The sequence below is a fragment of the Mauremys mutica genome, chromosome 9 (genome assembly GCF_020497125.1).
Source record: "Mauremys mutica isolate MM-2020 ecotype Southern chromosome 9, ASM2049712v1, whole genome shotgun sequence".
NCBI classification, from domain to species: domain Eukaryota; kingdom Metazoa; phylum Chordata; order Testudines; family Geoemydidae; genus Mauremys; species Mauremys mutica.
In genome coordinates, this window is record NC_059080.1 from 35,994,201 (window position 1) to 36,013,740 (window position 19,540).

A 19,540-nucleotide genomic window follows, 5' to 3' on the forward strand; every position below is an offset into this window, starting at 1 on the left:
TTATTAAGAAGAATCAATAAATTTTGAGTTCACTAGGTTTGTTTATTCAGATAAATTGTGGGCCTGAATCCAAAACCTAGTAAAACCTCTGCAGCTGGGGAAATTTCAGATCTGGATCCAAATTCTGGGCTAGATTCTGATGTTACTCATATTGAATAGCAGCACTTGTCTCCAAAAAGTAGTCCCAATGGGGACACAAAGTATGACCAAAATAAGAAAATCAAAATGTGTCCATTTGTGACTAGGTCTCATCTCTAAATCAAATGTTCTAATATAGCATAAGTTACATAGTAAAGTTTAAGTCCCAAAAGTACTAGCCAGAAGTGTTTTGTAAAAAGTGTGTAGTTCAATTGCTATATATGCAGTAAATCAGATTGTCACAAAAAAATAAGTATGCAATTTTGGCTAGAGATAGTAGTTTCTCCTGGGAAAAGGTTGTATCTAGCTATCCATTAGAACAGGGGTTCTAAAACTTCATTACACTGCGACCCCCCTCTTCTGACAATAAAGTTAGTACGTGACCTCTGGGGGGAGGGTAGTTCGGAGCGCAAGCCCTGCCGCCCTGGGAGAGGGCTGCAGCCTAAGCACCATTGCCGCAGATGGGGCTGGAGCTCAGGCTTCAGCTTCAGACCTGAGTCCCAGCAAGTCTAATGCTGGCCCTGGCGACCCATTAAAATGGGGTTGCAACTCACTTTGGGGTCCCAACACACAGTTTGGAAACCGCTGCATTAGAAGTTCACTTTTGGCGCCCAGTTTGACTGCACCAAAAGTAAGTAAGTCAGTTCTCACAACGTTTCTCAGATGTTGAGGCAAAGGAAAAACATTTGGCCTGATCAGATGTGGCTTTTTTAAGTATAGGAACTGGAAAATGTTTAGTGACTTTTCAGCTATTTTCTAGCTTTTTAATGAATGGCCTAGTTCTAAACTGTCATCCCTTTTGGAGAGACCAGTCTCTACAGGAGCAAATTCAAAGGTAATCTGCGGAGGGGGTTCAGGAGGACCCTGTGGTTGGAGGAGAGGGATAAAGGTAGCAGCGAGTCACACAAAACCTCAAGAAAAGGATTAGTTCAGGTTGATTCTATTTATCTGTGTCTGAAGGCATAGTTTTCAAAAAGTAGGTCAATTGTTTTGAGATACACCTTAATATAATTGAGTAGTTTAATAGGGTTTTTTTTACAAGCTTAAAAAAAAAGGCCCTGGTTGCTCCTTTTCTGTGCAAAAGCATATAAAAAGGAACTACTTAATGCAAAATCTTTAAGTTCCAGTGGCAACACAGAGAAAGTCATCCCACAGTTTCCATGAGGTCGTCTCTGAAGATCTTCTGTCTCTCTCTTAAATTATTTTCAGTTTGTAAGCCACACACTCCAACTTGATATGTTTTAATGTGTTAAAGCTCCCATACTTTCACCACAGGGGATGGAGGCTCCCTTTGGAGCCAGTCACTGTCATATGTATGTGTATTTGTGTGTGTATTGGTTTTTTTTAATCAACCCATGGTTATCATAAAGGTAGAGTCTGTTTAAAATCAGAAACATTCTTCCCTCAGAAGCTGTGTCCTTGAGTCTGCTTCATTCCAGGCCCTGCTGGTCCTGGGATTAGCCATAAATAAGGCTACGTTTTAGTCACGGGTATATTTAGTAAAAGTTATGGACAGGTCATGGACAGTAAACAAAGTTTCATGGCCTGTGACCTGTCCAGGACTTGTACTATATACCCCTAACTAAAACTTGGTCCGGGGGGCCACAGGTGCTCTTCTGGGTCGTGGGCGGCCCGGGACCCCTACTCGTGCTGGGGAGGGGGGAATGGGCAACGTGTGGCCTGGGACTCCTGCTGGTGGGGTGGGGAGGGTTGGTGGGACTGGCAGGCTCCCTACCTGGCTCCGCATGTCTCTTCAGCTGCTAGGGGGAGGGAGGGCCGGGGGGCTCCGCGTGCTGTCCTCGCTATGAGTTCTGGCTTTGCATCTCCCATTGGCCGGGAACCACAGCCAATGGGAGCTGCAGGGCAGAGTGCAGAGCCCCCTGCCCCCTCCACGTAGGAGCTGCATGGACATGCTGGCTGCTTCCAGGGAGAGTGTCCACTCCCCACCCCCATTGTAAGTGCCACCCTGCTCTCCGACCCAGCCTTGATCCCCCTCCCACACCCAAACTGCTGTGGTGCTAGCCCAGGGGCTGCCCGAGTATTTGAGCAGCCCCTGAGCTGGTCGCACCGGCCACTGCAAAAGTCACAGAGGTCATGGAAAGTCACAGAATCCATGAGCTCTGTGACAGACACACAGCCTTAGCCTGTAAATAAGCTTTGAATTAATACAGTCTTATAAATATGGCTGTTCTTTATATTGACTCATCTAACTGCAGTATGGGAATTGTTTGTGTCTGTATGTGCATATATACATTTATATATGCACAAAGATTTAATATAATATAACATAGCTTGCTAGCAGTGTGCTCTCTACTTTCTGATATCTTTTCTTACCCTTCTTGTAATTTCAAAAAAGCTCATCATTCTTGGTATTCAATTGATTCGAATACCCTGCAAACAGACTTTGGTAATAGACTTTATCACTGTACCCTTTCCTCCCCTAAACTCTAGGTTTTTTTCCATTCTTAATCTTGTTTGTTCCTTGTACTCAGTCTGCTATGGATATGAGTTTTCTCAGCTCTCTGCATTTTAATTTGGTTTATTGAATCAAAAATAATTTACCCTTTTACCTTCAGATTGTTATTGGTTTGTGGTATGGCCAACGACTGTTATCTGTGCTAAATAAATGTAAGTAAAGATATAAACTGGAAAAATCTGATTGGAATAACATTAGTTAAAGCTATGTTTCACTTTCCTGGCCAATCAGCAAAATGAAAGAAAAAAAACATTTTTTGATTTCACTAGTAGTATTTAGAGTTTACAATAGGTGTAGTAACTTTCATTGATCAAAATGAAAATGGAAAAAAATAATGTTAATATGATCACAAAGGCCTTAAGATCTGATAGTGTTTGAAGACACAGTTTACTTTCAGATCCAGTAGTTGGTTAACCTTTTAAAACCAGATATGTAGACTAATAGACTGACACACTTAAGGAAAACTATAATTATGGTACTGAAAATGAAGTTAAATGCATTGCTAGAGTATTAGTGACATAAATGTCATGGGTCTGAAAAGCTGTTGGAATGTATGAGAGGTTGTATTAATTGATGCAACCTATTTTTAATTATATGCTAATTTTTTATTATTTTTACTTAATAGCATGTCATATATTCATCCTGTATTGGATAATGATAGTCATGACTTTGACAGATTACATAAAGATAACATGCTTTTTATACTGTGAGTTTTGATACTGTGCACCTTGACTGGTATGAAATTTATTGTTTTCAAATTGGACTGGATTGCCAACATAAATGACAATATAACTCTCATTATTTTTTGTTCTAAAAAGCAGCAATTAGTTTTGTTCTCAGACTTAAATTTTTTATTGGGTTTGATTATGTCAACAAAGAATGACAGGCATTGTGAATCTGTAGTGCTAAACTGTCCTCTGTGAATTGTTATGCTGTTGTACTGAGAGGAAAGTTTGCTTACCCTTATCGCTACATCCAGGTCAGAAGAGCTGTTGTCAGTTATCATGAATGTACAAAGAGCAAATACTAATGTGTTTAGCTGCTGTTGTAGTGCGTTTGATGTACACCATTTCTGCAAAGATGTACTTGGAATAGTTATCTTATTTTGTCATGATGCCATGAGAAAAAAATTAAGGCTGTTGCTAAGATTATTGAGCATGTAAAGAGATGTTTTGGGTGAGAGGATTTCCCAAACAATATGCCTTTTGATATAAACTGATACAAATTCTGTTGCTATACTAGGGTAAATCTGGAGTAACTCAACTGGGATGATGGGAGTTGCTAAGGATTTATACCATTGTAAAAGCAGAATTTAGCTTCCCACTTTTGTTAATTGTATGATGTCTGAAATTTCACTTCTTATTTCCAAAAATCATTCTTATGCCTCTTGGTTTTTTTTGTCAAACAGTGTGGTCAATTTACCTTTGACTCAATCTATCAACCGTTCAGTCAAATACTCTTAACTTGCAGTAATTTCTTTCCCATAAAATGCTAGTTACCACTCAATGCTATCCCAAAACTCCACCCACCTCATTCTGGCTGTCTTTACGTAGTTGTGTTTCTGCATTTGTCTCCAGACCTCTAATATCAGGACATTACAGTTAAATGTTCTAGTATCTTGTTTTTCATTAAAATAAAACAAAACAAACAAACAAACTTTGTTCTGTTGTCCACCATACATTTTAGTGGTGTAAATACTACTACTATTCTGGTTATGTGTCAATGTGAATCCCACTGTAGGTGTGCATGTGCACAAGATCAAATTATTTTGACCAGGAGTGTCCACCGAGGCTGTGTATCCTGTTTCTTTATTCTCCTCTATGAAGACATAAAGGGTAGGGTAGCCGTGACCTACCCTCAGCTCTCACTTATGGCAGCAAATTGGAACCTGTGTCTAATATGACTATATTCTAACATTTGCAAACTCTTCAAAAAAACAAAACAAAAACAAAGAAGAAAACCTTGAATCTTCTGAAAACCTTCAGGACAATCCTCAATCTTGAATATACAATACCTGAAACTGATTTACATGGCTATCTGGTCCAGATATCTGAAGAGAACTCCCTGTACAAGACCACCTCCGTAGAGGAGCAGACATAATCTGCACAGAGCAATCTTTGACACCAAGATGTCCACGGCATAGACTTTGGCACCAAAAGCATCCTACACATCTGTGGCACCGATGGAGGATGTGTACTCCTCCTCACTATCATGTTTTTTCCCAGTCTCTAACAGAAAATCAACCCCATAAGGTCAGGCAATGCTGTGGAGACAACTGAGTGTAGGCCTGGCTTGACATGACAAGAGTGAGGCCTCATTTCTTGGGAGAAAGAATTAGGAAGTTAAATGGATAAGTGAGTTGGAAATGGGATGTCTGTACTAGCTAAGATGGGGGGAATACTCAGGGAACCATTTTCAGAGGGCAAAATAACAATGGCTAAAATATTCCTGGGACGTAAAATGAAGTTATGACACCCTGACACCCCCTTTTTCACCACTGTCATACAATTAGGATATGTTTTGCACAAAGCATGCCTTGTCAGGTATCATTCTAAAAGTCTTGATCTGCTAGACATTAATATCTGGTTGGATTGTATGTGCTATCATTGTATGTGAAGTTATGAATTTTGGCTATGCATGTGTTACTGAAACATGTTGTGAGGTTGAAAACACCCACAAGCAGTCTTTCAGGTACAACTGTAAAAAGGTCAAACAATGTTAATGTCTTATTGAGAAAATGCACACAAGCACAAGGATTATTGTCTACAATAGAAACCTCTCAGAGATAGCACTACACAATGGGAACTGTTTGACCCAGGCCACAGCAGAAGAGCTTTCCAGCAAGTGGAAAGAAGATATAAAAGGGGGAAATGACATTATGATGGTACCACACTCTCCCTACAACAACACACCTGGAAACACCTGAGGAACAAAGACTAAACTGGGGGAAGTGATAGTCTCAGGCTAAAAGGATTTCTAGCCTGTGTATGGAAACCTGGGAAACCCAAGCTGCAAAGCAAAGGCAACTTGTGCCTTAAGAATCTGCCAGCCTGTTTATCACTCAGTGTGAGAATTTGCTAATTCATATCCTACCTATTAAACCCATATACTGGCCAGATTTGACCAGGGCAGGACTGTATTGCTCTGGGGTCTGAGGCTGGTGGCTAGAGCCCTGCATGTAACTGCAGCTGGGTGTGTCCCTACCTATGAGAATGCTGGTGAAAGTGCAAGCTTGGAGGGCTTTGTAGCTTGTCACAGCAGCACAGTGTGAGAGGGGAGCCCAGGATGGTGGGTCAGAGGGCACAGTGGTATCCCAGTTCCAGGTTACACCCCAGGGGGTAAGAGTGAGTCATGCATGGACAGTGTGTGCTGTACAGAGATTGGTTCCTACAATGTGACCAATCCCCAAACATGTGATGCAACGTATAGTAGATGCAGTGTCATGTGAAACTGTATATAAAGGAAGAAGTTTGCTCTGTAACTTTGGATGTCTGGTACGCCCTGTACTTCCCCACACACTTTGGGTCTTATTAACTCAGCATAGGTTTTCTATATGGCAGATTAAGGAACCTGAGTGATGAGACTAGAGTTGGTCTGAATTCTTAGGGAACCTAGTGGAAGAGGTCTTGGGGGAACCCCAACTTTGAGGACTTCCACAGAGCCCTCTGGCTCATCAAGACTGGCACAGTCCAGTTTGAAACATGCCAGCAACCCATATGCAAACAGGATACCACCCTGGCCCTACTGAGATATTGGGGTCCACACATTCAGGTGTCAAGGAGCTGATCCTCATCATTAAGGAAGAGGAAATGGTGTCCCTCCTCGGTGGCTTCCTTGGAATATGAGGAAGAGTGGGACCCAGAAGTGTAGCCACATCATTCTGCTCCCTTGCCACCCAAGGACCTCTTCTCATGGTCACCAGATGAAATGGTGACCTCATCAATGATTCTTGGAGATTTCATTGCGTTTTGAGAGGAGTTCGTGTAGATGCATGACAGTGTGGAGATTCTGAGACTTCTATCATCCACTCTTTCTGCTGTTGACACTGCTAGAATTGTCTTCTCCATAAATGAGGGACTATTAATCTTTGTAAGAGCTTTGTGGCAGAAACTGGCGACTACTGTCAACATTGAGAAAAATTTACCAGGTGCCCTTTTTGAGTTCAGGAGTTGAAGTACTTTTATAAGCATCCTAACCTGGATCATCGGTTATCTCAGCTGTCCAAGAAAAAAAACATGCTTAGACAAGAATACACCAAAGAACAAGACCTTTTTAGACCTGTTTGTGAGAAAAAAATCATACTTGTTAGCATCACTCTGATTACAAATGGCCAACTGCCAAGCCCTACTGGGCAAATCTGACTTTCTAACATACGACAGAGTAACACCCTTTGTTAATAACCTCCAATCAGAACGCAGAGGAGCCCAAAGACATTATAAAAGAGGACCAGTCCTTGGAAGCAGCAACAAATGCATTGGACACCGTGTGTGAAAAGCATTATGGCTCCGAGGTTTGAGTATCTCTCACAAGTACAAGCTGTGGCTGAGGACTTGCTTGAACAGCTCCAAGCCCTCAAAAAAGTGAGAGGAGTGACAAAACTCTACATTTCCTGAAATATTCCGAAGTGACTTTGCTCTCTCTAGGAATCTATACCACTCTGGCCTACCATAAACCATACTGCAATCAACCATAGCATCAGCTGAGACAGTGCCTGCTGTCTTACCACAGGAAACCTGAATACCTTGCCAAGAAACACCGGAAGTACAGCAGAGAATGTTAACCTTCCTCAGCCTCTGCAAACATACTCCTTTGATGTTTCAGCAGAATTGATGTGACATTCAAGAGGTGCACCAACAGTCTGCACTGTATCTCCTTTAGAAGCCACCTTGCATTATTTCATAGTGTATTGTTGGACTTTACAGCCAATAAATGAGAGCTAGACTTGCATTGCTTGTGCAATTCCTATACCATCCAATTCCTTTCCTCACCCTTTACCAACATCTTTCCCCCTCCTTCTTCAGGGCATTCTCACAAGTGCTTGTTGCAAACAGAAGTGACCTGGTTGCTTCATCTGGGAGCCTTAGAGGTGGTCTTCCAGGAACACAGGAGAAGAGGGAGGATTGCACCCCATCTTTATGGCCTTGAGCTGGGTCATGAGGAGGCTCAGGGCTTATATGTGGCCTTGATGGACTCTGCTGGTCAAAATAATCATGTCTCGTGTGCATGAGGTTTATGTGAATGTACAATATCTCAAAGACCCGGAGTAAGTATAAGATAATTTTCTTTATGTTCACTGCTGTACCTTGGTTCTGGGGAATATGCTCAAAGAGTGCTAGAGAGAATTTAAAAGGCACAGCACAACAACTTAGTAGCAAAAATATTTTTTTACTTATAATGTGCCTAGTCTTGATTATGCATGTAGTAAATAGTTTATATTTCTGAACATTGAAAGTCTGAAAATTCAAATAGAAAATGCATCAAAATTTGTTAAAGTGAAGAATTTTGGCATCTGTAATCAGATAAAGAGCTTCCTTTTTAGGGTGTTTCATTTTCCCATTGGATTAGTGACCCGAATAGATAGACTAGAGTCCTGAGTGTCTTGGATTAATGATAATCTGAATGCTGTTGTTAGGAAGAACATGTTAAAAAATAAATACAGGAGGCCAGACAGGGTAAAATAAAGATAGATGTTTAAAAATGGGTATAACTATTTCTATATACAGATTAGGTATGTTAATTATGAATAAGGTTTTGATTGACTAATCAGTATACCCATCACACTTATTAAAGGTCAGAATTAGATGTTTAAAATTCATTTAGAAAAGGAATATTTTGTAATTAGGCTACTTATTATAATAGACTAATTAGCTTAATATTCATCTTATTTGTGAATGGAAATATGATGATCCAATTTTCATTTAGATGAAATATTAAGATCAGTTGTGTATTCTAATTAAGTATCTGGACAGTTTTGAAGTTATATCCCAGGATCAAATAGTTTCACGTTTAATAGGAATCAGCTTAATGACATTCAAGTACAATGGGGAGAATATATTTGTTGCCCCAACTCTGTTACATATTGAGAAAAAAGTCTAGTCCCTTAGTAAGCAGAACATTATCTTCTCTGACATGGGTGGCATGCCCTTCTAAGTGCCAGAGGTTTGGAGGTAGTCAGCCCTGGTCAATCATCAGACCTAGCTGGGAAAGGAGTGAGTGATCATAAAAAACAGCAATTGGCTTAATTGAAGGTGACTGCAGGAAGGGGCACCCCTAACCCACTCCTCAGTTCCTTCTTACCGCCCTTGTCGGTCGTTGGAACAGTGGAGTGCAGCTTAGCTGACCTCCACCTCCCTAGCATTCTCATAGTTCTTGTGTATATAGTTCTCAAATTAGTTTAAATTTAGATAGTATAGTTAATTCTTAGTTGTTAAGTTAGAGTACAGTAAGTTTAGTCGGGTTCGGGGCTTAGGCCCTCCCCACACCGGGACCGGAGCTCATGCCCGGCTCCCCGGGATTCAAGCCGTGCTCGGCTTGCCATCGCCCGATGCCTACAGGAGATCCACACGACTCCTGTTTGAAGTGCCTCGGGGAGTCGCACTTATCGGCTAAGTGCTCAATTTGTAAGTCTTTTAAGCCTTGCACCAAAAAGGAGCGGGACATTAGACTTAAACAGCTCCTCATGGAGGCGGCTCTTACCCCTCCGTCCTCGGCACCGAGTGCACCTCCATCGGACTCGAGGAGTTCCTCTTCGGCACCGGGCCGCACCGGTGCGCCCACTCCGTCCCGCCACTGGACGTCACTGGCTCCTAAGTCAAGCCAGAGGCGCTCGCTCTCTCCTCGAGCGAAGAAAGCTAAGACCCCTGCCGCTCCGGCACCGCCCGAGGTCCGGCACGAGGGCACGGCTCCGTCGCACCGCCCGGTGCCTGCAGCCACTGCGGTGCCTGCTAAGCCATTGCCGTCGACTCCGGTTCGCCAAGGCCCGTCGAGTCCGGCTCCTGTCTCCCCAGCACCCGCCGTGGTCGAGTTGATTGTGCCATCCACGCCGGAGGTCTGTGAGGTAGCGAAGGACCTGATCGCGCTGTCGGATGCGGCACCGCCACCACCCCCGGCACCGCCGGTGCGGGTCATCCAATCGATTGGGAAGCCAGCCCTGATCCATCCTGCTTCTGCCAGCGCTCCCGACCGGCACCGCTCCCGATCGCGGTCCCGCCGGCGTTCCAGGTCCCGGCACCGTTCTCGCTCTTCACGCCGCTCGCAGTCCCGGCACCGCTCCATGTGCTCCATGTGTTCCCCTACCTGGACGACTGGCTCCTCAAGGGGGCCTCCCGGGAACAAGTTGAAGAGCATGTGCGAGCGGCAAAGGACCTGTTCAGGAGCCTCGGCCTGCTGCTCAACATGGAAAAATCCTCCCTGGTTCCCACACAGAGGCTGGACTTTATAGGAGCGACCTTGGATTCCACTCTAGCCAAGGCCTGTCTTCCTCAGCCAAGGTTCCTGGCGTTGGCAGCCATCATCCGCAGCCTTCAGACCTTCCCCACGACCTCGGTCCGTACTTGCCTCGCTCTGCTGGGCCACATGGCAGCGTGTACATACGTCACCAAGTACGCCAGGCTCCGACTCCGCCCCTTTCAGACGTGGCTCCATTCGGTGTACCGTCCGGCCAGAGACTCGATGGACACCTTAGTCACCGTTCCGCCGAGTGCGCTTCACTCCCTCGACTGGTGGCTAAACCTCTCCATGGTGTGTGCAGGGTTGCCATTTCATCCGCCTCAGCCCACGCTGTCTCTGATGACAGATGCGTCTTCCCTCGGCTGGGGAGCCCACCTAGGCCACCTGCGCACCCAAGGCCTGTGGTCATCAGAGGAGCTCTCCCTCCACATAAACGTGCGGGAGCTCAGAGCGGTTCGCCTAGCATGCCAGGCATTCCTCAGGCTTCTGTCCGGCCGTTGTGTCTCCGTCTTTATGGACAACACAACGGCCATGTATTACATAAACAAGCAGGGCGGGACTCGCTCCTCCCCTCTTTGCCGAGAAGCCATCGACCTGGTGGCATCCTTTCTCCCGGGAGTTCGGAACACTTTCGCGGATCGGTTGAGCAGATCCTTCCTGTGCCACGAGTGGTCCATAAGACCGGACGTTATCCACGTGATCTTCCGCAAGTGGGGCTTTCCCCAGGTGGACCTCTTCGCGACGCGCGCGAACAGGAAGTGCCAAACGTTCTGCTCGTTCCGGGGCCACTCACCAGGGTCGATCTCGGACGCATTTCTCATTCAGTGGACGCACCAACTGTTCTATGCGTTTCCCCCGTTCCCACTAGTCCACAAGGTTCTGTTGAAGCTCCGACAGGACAGGGCTCATCTGATCCTGATTGCTCCGGCGTGGCCCAGGCAACCCTGGTACACCACGCTGCTCAGCCTCTCTGTGTCCCCACCAATCACCCTCCCCCTCTGCCCGGACCTTATAACCCAGGAGCACGGCAGTCTCCGCCATCCGGACCTCACGGCTCTCCACCTCATGGCGTGGCTCCTGCGTGGCTAGACACCTCAGAGCTACGCTGCTCTGCCCCTGTGCAGCACATCCTGCTCAGCAGTAGGAAACCTTCCACTCGGTCCACATACTTGGCCAAGTGGAAGCGTTTCTCGGTCTGGTGTGCGTCACAGACTCTTGTGCCCATGGAGGTCCCCGTTCCAGTCATTCTGGACTACCTATGGCACCTTAAACAGCAGGGCCCTGCCACACCTTCCCTGTAGGTCCACTTAGCGGCCATATCCGCTTTCCATCCTGGCAAGGGTGGACACTCTGTGTTCTCTCGCCCGGTGGTCGCTAGGTTCCGTAAAGGGCTGGAACGCCTCTACCCTCAGGTCCGTCGCCCCGCCCCTACCTGGGACCTCAACCTAGTACTGAGCAGGCTCATGGGTCCGCCCGTTGAGCCGCTGGCGACCTGTTCTCTCCTATACCTTTCATGGAAGACAGTTTTTCTGGTGGCCATTACTTCGGCTCGGAGGGTCTCCGAGCTCCGAGCACTCACCGTAGACCCTCCTTACACTGTCTTCCACAAGGACAAAGTTCAATTGCGGCCACATCCCGCTTTTCTCCCTAAGGTGATCTCGGCCTTCCATACCAATCAGGACATCTTCCTCCCAGTTTTTTTCCCAAAACCTCATTCATCTCCACGGGAGCAGCGGTTGCACTCCCTAGATGTCCGCAGGGCAGGGCGCTTGCATTTTATATGGACCGCACAAGGCCCTTCCGTAAGTCCCCCCAGCTTTTCGTGGCAGTTGCGGACCGTATGAAAGGCCTCCACTCAAAGGATTTCTTCGTGGCTGACAGCATGCATCTGCACGTGCTATAACTTGGCCCATGTCCCAGCGGGCCACCTCACTGCCCATTCTACGAGGTCTCAGGCTTCTTCAGCCGCCTTCCTGGCACATGTACCGGTCCAGGAGATCTGCCGTGCAGCGACCTGGTCTTTGGTCCATACGTTCGCTTCGCACTACGCTCTGGTGCAGCAGTCTAGAGACGATGCGGCCTTCGGCTCGGCAGTTTTACATTCCGCCACGTCTCACTCCGACCCCACCGCCTAGGTAAGGCTTGGGAATCACCTGCATGGAATGGATATGAGCAATCACTCGAAGAAGAAAAGACGGTTACTCACCGTTGTAACTGTTGTTCTTCGAGATGTGTTGCTCATATCCATTCCACACCCACCTCCTTCCCCACTGTCGGAGTAGCCGGCAAGAAGGAACTGAGGAGTGGGTGGGTCGGCTGGTGTATATATGCGGGGCCATGGTGGCGCCACTCCAGGGGGCGCCCAGCCGACCCACTGAGTTGCTAGGGTAAAAGTCTTCCGACGAATGTGCACGCGCGCACCTACATGGAATGGATATGAGCAACACATCTCGAAGAACAACAGTTACAACGGTGAGTAACCGTCTTTTTTAAATATAGTATAGCTCAACTAAAGAAATGATGGTATTTTGATAGACAACAACCTCATAACAAATAAATCCACACCATAATACAAGATGATGATCAATAGTCCCACACTATTTTATGGAATGAATTATAAAAACAAAGAATTCAAGTCAGCTAAAATGCTGCAGCGGATCTTTCTTGACAAATGTTGCTCATTTCAATCAAACTCATCTCACTGTAGTGCTGTTTTGTGATCTGAAGCTTTTAATCATTTTATCTTTCTGTGCTATTATTCTTGTGCACCAAACACTGCATACCTTCCTAACAGTCCAAGACTGGTTATAGAAATAGCTTTAAAAAAAATCTTTGTAATAAATGTTTAATTCCCATTACTTCTCAGGTAAAACATGTACTTTTGAAGGCAAGACATTTCAGAGATGGTATTTGTGAAATTAGCGATGATTATAGAAAGAATGTGTCCTGAGATTGTTTGGTGGCTTAGTTTCTGCTTTGGTGATTGAATGTTACTGTGAAATAAAGTGCAGCCTTGAGAAGTGGTGATGGTTATGTCAGAGAGGGAATATACTCATTCCTGTTTGATGAGCTGAATTTGTATGGGCCATTTGGAAGCAAGATTTAAAATAAACTATTTCAAAGTAAAAAGGATGTTTAGAACTTCAGCATAATGATCTTAAATTAAAAAGGCTGACTTTTAATTATATTATTTTTGCAATTGTTTATTAGAAACAGAAAACAAACAAACAAAAAAAAAACACTTTGGTCTCATAAACTGACTAGACGTGTCCACTATGGAGTGTTTCCAATTTTATCTCATGAACATAATTTCTTTAAGAATGTGTGCCTATTATATGTCTATATCTGTGCAACTACACCTATTTCTTTGCTTTTCTCCCATGGCTCTTTTTATTAGGTGTCCCATCCAAATTTCATCTTAACATTTTGGACTTTGCATTTCCTTGTACAGGAAGGGAGTTTGATCCTTGTGCATTTTACCAAACTTAAACATATGGCCCTAGCATACCTTTGCCCACTTCTTTCTGTGTATGACGGATACTACACTACTATAGCTGATGCTGACTCTTGCTCTTGTAATTCATGTTTGTATCTACTTATTGTTTGTCCCCATCATATTCCTCAAGCAATCTAAGCAGACTTTTAGGTGGAAATTAATGTTGTTTGTTCGAGGAACAACTCTCTCCACAGCTGCTACCAACCTATGTGTAGGAATGCCATGCAGCCATTCAGAAAGAAGTTAATGAAAGCACAGCTTCTTAGTGGGCCATTGAAAATGGTATCAGAGTCTCTGGGCCACCATCTAAGACAGGAACTGGCGCAGGCTGCCAGTCTGTTGAATCTACTGGCAGTGGAAATGTTTGTGGCCAGCTAGTGATATTAAGCAGTCTGGAGAGACTGCTTCTCTTAGGCACCTATATACCTCTGGGTCATATGGGTGGGTCCTTGCCTGTGGATTAGCTGGAGTTCAGTTGAATGGTATGGGGCTCATCACAAGACCTGTTGGTAATTCCTTCCAATGATTCATCAAGCTTTCTGTCTTAAGGATAGCTCATCAGCCTTCTGCAGTATTGTTAAGGGGGGAGGGATAGCTCAGTGGTTTGAGCGTTGGCCTGCCAAATCCAGGGTTGTGAGTTCAATCCTTGAGCGGGCCACTTAGGGATCTGGGGCAAAATTCAGTATTTGATCCTGCTAGTGAAGGTAGGGGGCTGGACTCAATGACCTTTCAAGGTTCTTTCCAGTCCTAGGAGATAGGTATATCTCCTATTATTATATTATGTTGTATCTGTGTCAACAGACTCAGGCTTCCAGGTAGCTTAGGGGTGACTCATCAGGATCTGAGGTAAGTCTGGGTTAGGTATTTTCAGAGGTATCACATAGGTGTAAGAGAGAGTGGGAGAAATAGCTTAGAGGCTTTTTGTGTTGATTCCCCAAGAGCCAGGCTTTCCATATCCACTTTAAGCAGCAACAAAACCTTCCTTTCGGGTGAAAGAATGTAGTGGAAACGTCACAGGTTTAAATTTTGAGTTTTACAAGGACGACAACTTTTTCTATGGACTATTCCACAGAAAGGATTTGGATCCTACTATAACTAACATATATTAGTGGTAGTGATATTGTAACCCATACACCTTCTGGGTGTGGTGTTCTGTCCCATTTAGTGACATCAAGACCACTTAGAGAGCAATTAATGAACCTGCTCTACAGGCTTAGGTAACAGCTAGTTGGCATTTAGCTCATGTGGTAGAGGCTTATGCTCTAAGCTCCAGCAATCCCGGGTTCAGTCCCGCCGGTTGACGATTGGGGTCTGTTGGTGTTACAATGTCACAGAGTATTTAAGGTTATGAATTATAACGTATGTATTAAATTCGGCCAGTTGTAAATGACCTAAAGTTCTTGGTAACCTCTAAGCAGATGCATGTTGGATTACACTCAGAAACATAAATCTTCTAAAAACTTTTTTTTTTTAAATTCTTACTATTACTACTCTGGATATTCTTGTTAGACATATAAATGTCCAAAAAGCTCTTGGCCTCAATTTTTTGACAATTAATTCCACATGTAAATGTAAAATGTTACATATAAATGTCTCTAATACAGAGGTCCCCAAACTAGGGTGCTCCCCTCTAGAGGGTGTGGAGATGCATCGGGGGTTCTTGGGCCAGTCCCATTGGGGGCGGGGATGGAGTGCCACCCAGACCCTCCCTGCCCCCAGCTTCTGTTCCGGTCCCGTCCCAAGTCGCATCTCTGGCTCCTGACCCTGCACTTGGCCCCGTCCTCAGCCTCATTGTGGCTCCGCTCCTGGCCATGTGCCAGCCCCCAGCCTCTCCTGCTGGCCGCAGCTCTGTTCCCGCCCTAGGGCCGAGGCTGAGGGTAAAGCTGAGAGTGGAGCTGCACCTGGCTGTTGGCCCCCACCTCAGCCCAGCTGCACCTCTGCCCCCGCCTCTGACCATGGTCCCACCCCCAGCTGCAGCCCCAGCCTCAGCCCCCTTATTCCCGGCCATGTCCCCCCTCAGGCACGATCCTGCTCCTGGCCCTGGCTCTGGGGAGGAGGTGGGGAAGGGGGCACAGATGGGCGTAAGGGGGGCACGACCCTGAAAAGTTTGGGCACCAGTGCTCTTATATGTCTCACATATTAAGATACCTCTAAAAAGATTTGCTGTAATTCTCTCAGTCAATAATGTTATTTAAAACAACATTTTTATGCATTTTGCTATTTTAATCATTAGAATTTACTCTCATGTTTTAGTACTCCATTTGGAAGGTAAGAGAAAGTGTTACATTATTTGTGATGAATAAGAAAGACAAGGACCTTTTTTGGCAGTGAGCCATAAATCTAGCAAAATTGATCAGCGGGGACTAAGTTATTGAATCACTAATGAGTATATTCCTGACGGTGTAGTGCATGACTGATTCCTTCCTGACTAGCTTCAGTGTTTGGAGGTATTATGAATGATTGCTTTGCAAAATGAAAAACTCTAGTTATTGAGAAATAGCCAAAGTGCAAAGATGATGGTATTTTAGTTAACTGTTTTTTTTTAAAAGAAGTGTATCAAAAGGACAACAGATTGAAATACCAATGTTTAATTGCGTACCACTTGTATCCAAGTAGTTAGGAGAATAGAAAGAATGGAGCTAGTCTGTGTCCTGGCTGGATATTTTTCTGAAGTCCTTTTTGCACAAATCTTAGCTCTTGATTCAAGAGTCTCAAAGTACAGATTTTTGTGTAACTATCTCCTCAGGAGAGTAGGCAACATAATCTGAGGCTAGTTCACAGGGAGTTATATATTTCATCATAGACTCAAGCAGAAAGCTCCGCCCCCTCCTCTGCTAATTTTCATCATCATTTGCTGTGATACACTGGTTATATAATTCTTTCTGGAGCATTTTGTGGTGGGGTAAGTTTGAAAGATCCCAGCAAGAAAAGTACCACCTATTTGATTTTTTTTGTGGGGGGGGATTATTCTTGGTAGTCACTCTTCAATAATATCAGTGAGGTGCCAAATCGTCATGCCTAGTTAGTAACAACTATTAAGACCACAACTCAAGGTAGTATTGCCTACAGTTGTTAGGGGGAAATGACAAGTAATCCATTTTAGATCTCAGTTTATTAAAAAAAACAAACAAAAACCACAAACAAACAAAAAACACCTCACATGTAGCACAAGATCACAGATCTTGGCTCCAGGGAGAAGGCCAGTGTGTGCAACTGAGAAATGCTATCAGGAAAAAAAACACACACACCTGTGAATGTGATGGATAAAGCTCTCCTTCATCTAATACAAAAAGCACGTACAAGTGAGCTGCTGTTCCATCACTGTTCATCTCCCTACATGATTAATTTACTTTTTAAACCTCTGTTGGTATACATTTTAAACGTTTGAGATTTAGTCTAGGTAGGACAAGAATATATGACTCTGCCTGGCTGACCAGAGCAGATAGTTTCAGTAGAGACTTATGGAGGTTGATGAACATTTTGCAGAACTTCTTGTTCAGTTATCAGTCACATTATTGCTGCAGGAAGAAAGAGGGAGAAATTAATTTTCATCTGAAGAGGAAAATTACCCAACCAAATATTAATTTAAAAAATGTTAAGGGAATTTTACATTAACATGTGCAATTCATTGCCCCAAGAGTGAGGCCAAAAGTTTACAGGATTTAAAAAAAAAAAAAGTTTTGGACATTTATGCAGCTTACAAAAATATCCAGAGTAGTTATAGTGAGGATGTTTTTTTTTTTTAAATGTAGCTTTTTAGAAGAGTTATGCTTCTCGGCATAAGCCAACATGTGAATGTTGGGAGGTTAGCAAGAACTTTTCTTATTGCACATTATTGCATATTGCATTGATGGGTGATTCTTGAATATTTTTTCTGAAGCATTTGGTATTGAGGTCAAGGACAGGATACTTTATTAAGATAACCACTGGTCTGATGAAGTATATCAATATTTATGTTCAATTGGCATGCAAAATTATCTGAATCTAATGGGAGTTTACTAGCTGCAGACTCCTTCTGAGTGTTTGTTTCACATTGTGTTTAAGTGGCTAAATGCTGGTTAATATGTACAGTGTTGGAGTTATTTTTATCACAGGGGATAGAACTAATGAGCACTATATAAATTGTATTGGAAATATACAGTGTAAAACCAAACCTGATAATTAACACAAGAAGCACTGTTGAGGAGAAATCTATATGCAGTGCTTTAAAATATATGCAGTACGCAAAAGTGTGCTCATATGACTTCATTATTACTTTTTACTTACTTTATTACTTACATAATTACTTAACATGGACATTTTAAAAGGGATTTGAAACTTTGTATATAAAATATTTCATCTATGTTATAAAATGTAAGATAATTTCCTAGTGTTATTTTAAAATATAAGAAGTGCAAAAGTAAGAGGTAGTTTTAGAATGTTAAGCACTATAATAGGTAATTTCTTTGGAACTGTGATGTCAATGACAGAATGTTAGTGACAGCGTGAGTCTTATTTAATCTGTAGTTCTTAGCATTCCATGTAGCTGGTTTTCATCTACTTCACCTTGGCAGAGTATACAATGTTGGTTGCCAGTGATTTTTGCAATTTACCTAAATAAAACTGGAACTCTAGAAAATGTTTTATTAATATTAAATAGGTTGTTGCAATTGATTAAATTGAAATTGACATTGTTCTGAGAAAAGCTCTTATATTTGGAGATATGCATTACTTGAAACAATGCATATTGTACTGTATGACTTCATGTTGGAAAGAGACAATATTGTTTATAAAATTGAGATACACTGCATAAAAAGCTTTTCATTCTGTTTGTCTGTATTCTCACTTAGCATTCTTGATCTTGCAGATGAGCTCAGTGAAAATGTTACGGCCTCGCCTCAATGGCATCCTCTTCAAGCTTATGTTTGAAGAACACGTAAACAACATCAGACCTGGCATGATGGCAGTAACTCTAGCCTGTGAGGAGCTGAAGAAGAGTGAGAGCTTTAATAGGTTGTTAGAGCTAGTGTTGTTGGTTGGAAACTATATGAATTCAGGCTCAAGAAATGCCCAATCGCTGGGGTTTAACATCAGCTTTCTTTGCAAGGTAAGGTTAAACTTATAACAACTTTTATTATTTTATAATTGCAGAGTTGGGGCTGGATTCTGTGCAATGCTGCTCTAAACAAACTGAGAGTGCACCACCATGTGAGACTCCCCAGCTGGTACTCAATCAATGTATCCGACTCAATATTACCCCATTTATGATAAGGGGTCCGTGTGCCCAAAGGCTGAAGGAAGGGACATTGCTGGAGATCTCCTGTCTCCTGGTGATCTTTAGTCAGTGTAACCACTACTTGGGCGATGTTACAAAATTATATACATTTGAACAGAGTTAAATCTTCTCCGATACTTACTAGAGGTTTCTGACAAGCCCCGGGTGCCCCAAAGATTTAGGTAAAACAAATGCATTGTACAGTTGGTTGGACTCAGAGATCACAGCCAGAATGTTATCTACAAAGGCCTATAGCTGTGGGAGGAATAAAAGCATTGCTGTTATCATCTTGGTATATCACATGTAACCAATTCCCTGCTAGTCATAGATTTCAAGGCCAGAAAGGACTGTGTAATATAGGTCATATAATTTTCCCAAAATAATTCCTAATACTTTGTTCAATTTCAGTTGTTGGGTTTAGTGTGCCAGTGCTGGGTGATATTGCTGACCTGTGATACCTTGGAGGTCAGGCCAGGGGTATGCGTACACCTGGGGGTACGCAGAGGTCTTCCAGGGGATACTCAAGTCATCTAGATAATTGTTTCTCAACCTAGTGGTTGCAGCCCGGGGGCGGAGGGGGGGGAGGAGCAGGGTGATACGGGACAGCTTTAGGGGAATCACAAGTGGAGGGCCAGCATTAGTGGCAAGCAGGGCAATTGCCCGGGGTTCCATGCCGCTGGGGGCTTTGCAAAGCTAAGTTACGTGTCGCCTGGGGCTTGGGCTTCAG

At 43.8% G+C, this 19,540-nt stretch overlaps 1 protein-coding gene across 3 annotated transcripts in view; it reads left to right on the forward strand.

Moving 5' to 3' along the window:
- DIAPH2 (diaphanous related formin 2) overlaps positions 1-19,540 on the forward strand; it is an 834,834-nt gene that overhangs the window by 365,430 nt on the left and 449,864 nt on the right. For all 3 annotated transcript variants that reach the window (XM_045029932.1, XM_045029931.1, XM_045029930.1), the window contains one exon: positions 18,406-18,645. In XM_045029932.1, coding sequence (XP_044885867.1) covers positions 18,406-18,645 — 240 coding nt within the window. The remainder of the gene's footprint in view (positions 1-18,405; positions 18,646-19,540) is intronic.